Raw genomic sequence first — 1,148 nt, forward strand, 5'->3', positions numbered from 1 at the left:
GCCTCCCAAAGGCGCGGGATTACAGGCTGAGCCACCGAGCCCGGCTCTGGCTAATTCTTTTATTTTATTGTAGAGATGAGGTCTCACTATGTTGTCCGGGCTGGTCTTAGAACTTCTGGGCTCAAGTGATTCTCCTGCTTCGGCCTCCCAAGGTGCTGGGATTCCAAGCGTGAGTCCCTGCGCCCAGCCTGACGAGTCTCTCTTTTACCCATTTTTCTCTTTCTCTGGAGCTCAAACTCCTCGTCCCCGGCCCCACCATCGTACTATGTCGTGTTGACTTGAGCTGCTGCTTTTGAAAGGAGGCTGAGAAGAAGTGGGAAAGGGAGTGGTGGGACCCAGGCAGCACTCTGCTCTCCTGACTGTCCTTGGAGCTTCTGACCTGGACCAAACTTGCGGAACCCGCTAGGACACCTTGGTGGCCTAGGTAGGTGATGTCAGTGGACAGCAAATCTGTCCTGAGACTGGCTTCTTCCTTGCCTCCCTTTGCCGCCCCTCCCGCCCCATTCCCCCAAACCTCCCAGGCCAGGGAAGGGGCCTGATCTCTTAGTCCTGCTCCAGGACTCCAGGATAGTGCCTGGCAAAGTCCTGCAGTGAAGTGTACTGGGGGCTCAGGGTTGGGGGGCCAGTTATCCCCCAAGGTTGGCCCTGCTAGAGCAGGAAAGGTGAAAAGAGGAGCCGAAACAGACAAGACCCACTCTGACCCAAACATCCGCCCTCACATCGCAGCCCTGGCCACCCTGAAGAGGCAGAGCAGTGAGGGGATGCTGTGCAGGGGGCGATGCAGAGGAGGCTGACACTGAGAAGAGGGTCTGGCTTGATTCCTGTCCCCTCCCTCACTGCTCACACCTCCACACCCCCCCCCTTTGCCCAGCTGGCGGGCAGTCCTACCCTGCTGGTGGCCCGGCTGCTGTCCCTCCTCCCCAGGGCTCTGAGCAGCCTCTCCACGGGGCCGCTGGACTTCATGGTGTCCGGTGGCTGGGGTGCCGGCCCAGGGGCCTGAACAATGCTGGGGCTTCCTGGAAGCGGCCCGACGGAGGCAGCCGCTTCCCCTGGGTGGAGGGTTGGCTGTCTGGCTGGTGTGAGGAGAAGCCCAGCCCTGGAAGCGGAGGGAAGTGCAGGCGGGGAGGGGGCAGGTCGCTGCTCCAGGA

General features: G+C 61.1%; 1 protein-coding gene across 1 annotated transcript in view; it reads right to left on the reverse strand.

The window, feature by feature from the left end:
- TNS2 (tensin 2) overlaps positions 1 to 1,079 on the reverse strand; it is a 14,454-nt gene extending 13,375 nt beyond the window's left edge. The window contains 1 exon segment of the mRNA XM_021717209.1: positions 889 to 1,079. Coding sequence (XP_021572884.1) covers positions 889 to 963 — 75 coding nt within the window. The 5' untranslated portion in view covers positions 964 to 1,079.
- Positions 1,080 to 1,148: the final 69 nt, after the last annotated feature.

The sequence above is a fragment of the Carlito syrichta genome, unplaced genomic scaffold (assembly GCF_000164805.1).
Source record: "Carlito syrichta isolate Samal-C Ts95f unplaced genomic scaffold, Tarsius_syrichta-2.0.1 Scaffold309471, whole genome shotgun sequence".
In the NCBI taxonomy this organism is placed as follows: domain Eukaryota; kingdom Metazoa; phylum Chordata; class Mammalia; order Primates; family Tarsiidae; genus Carlito; species Carlito syrichta.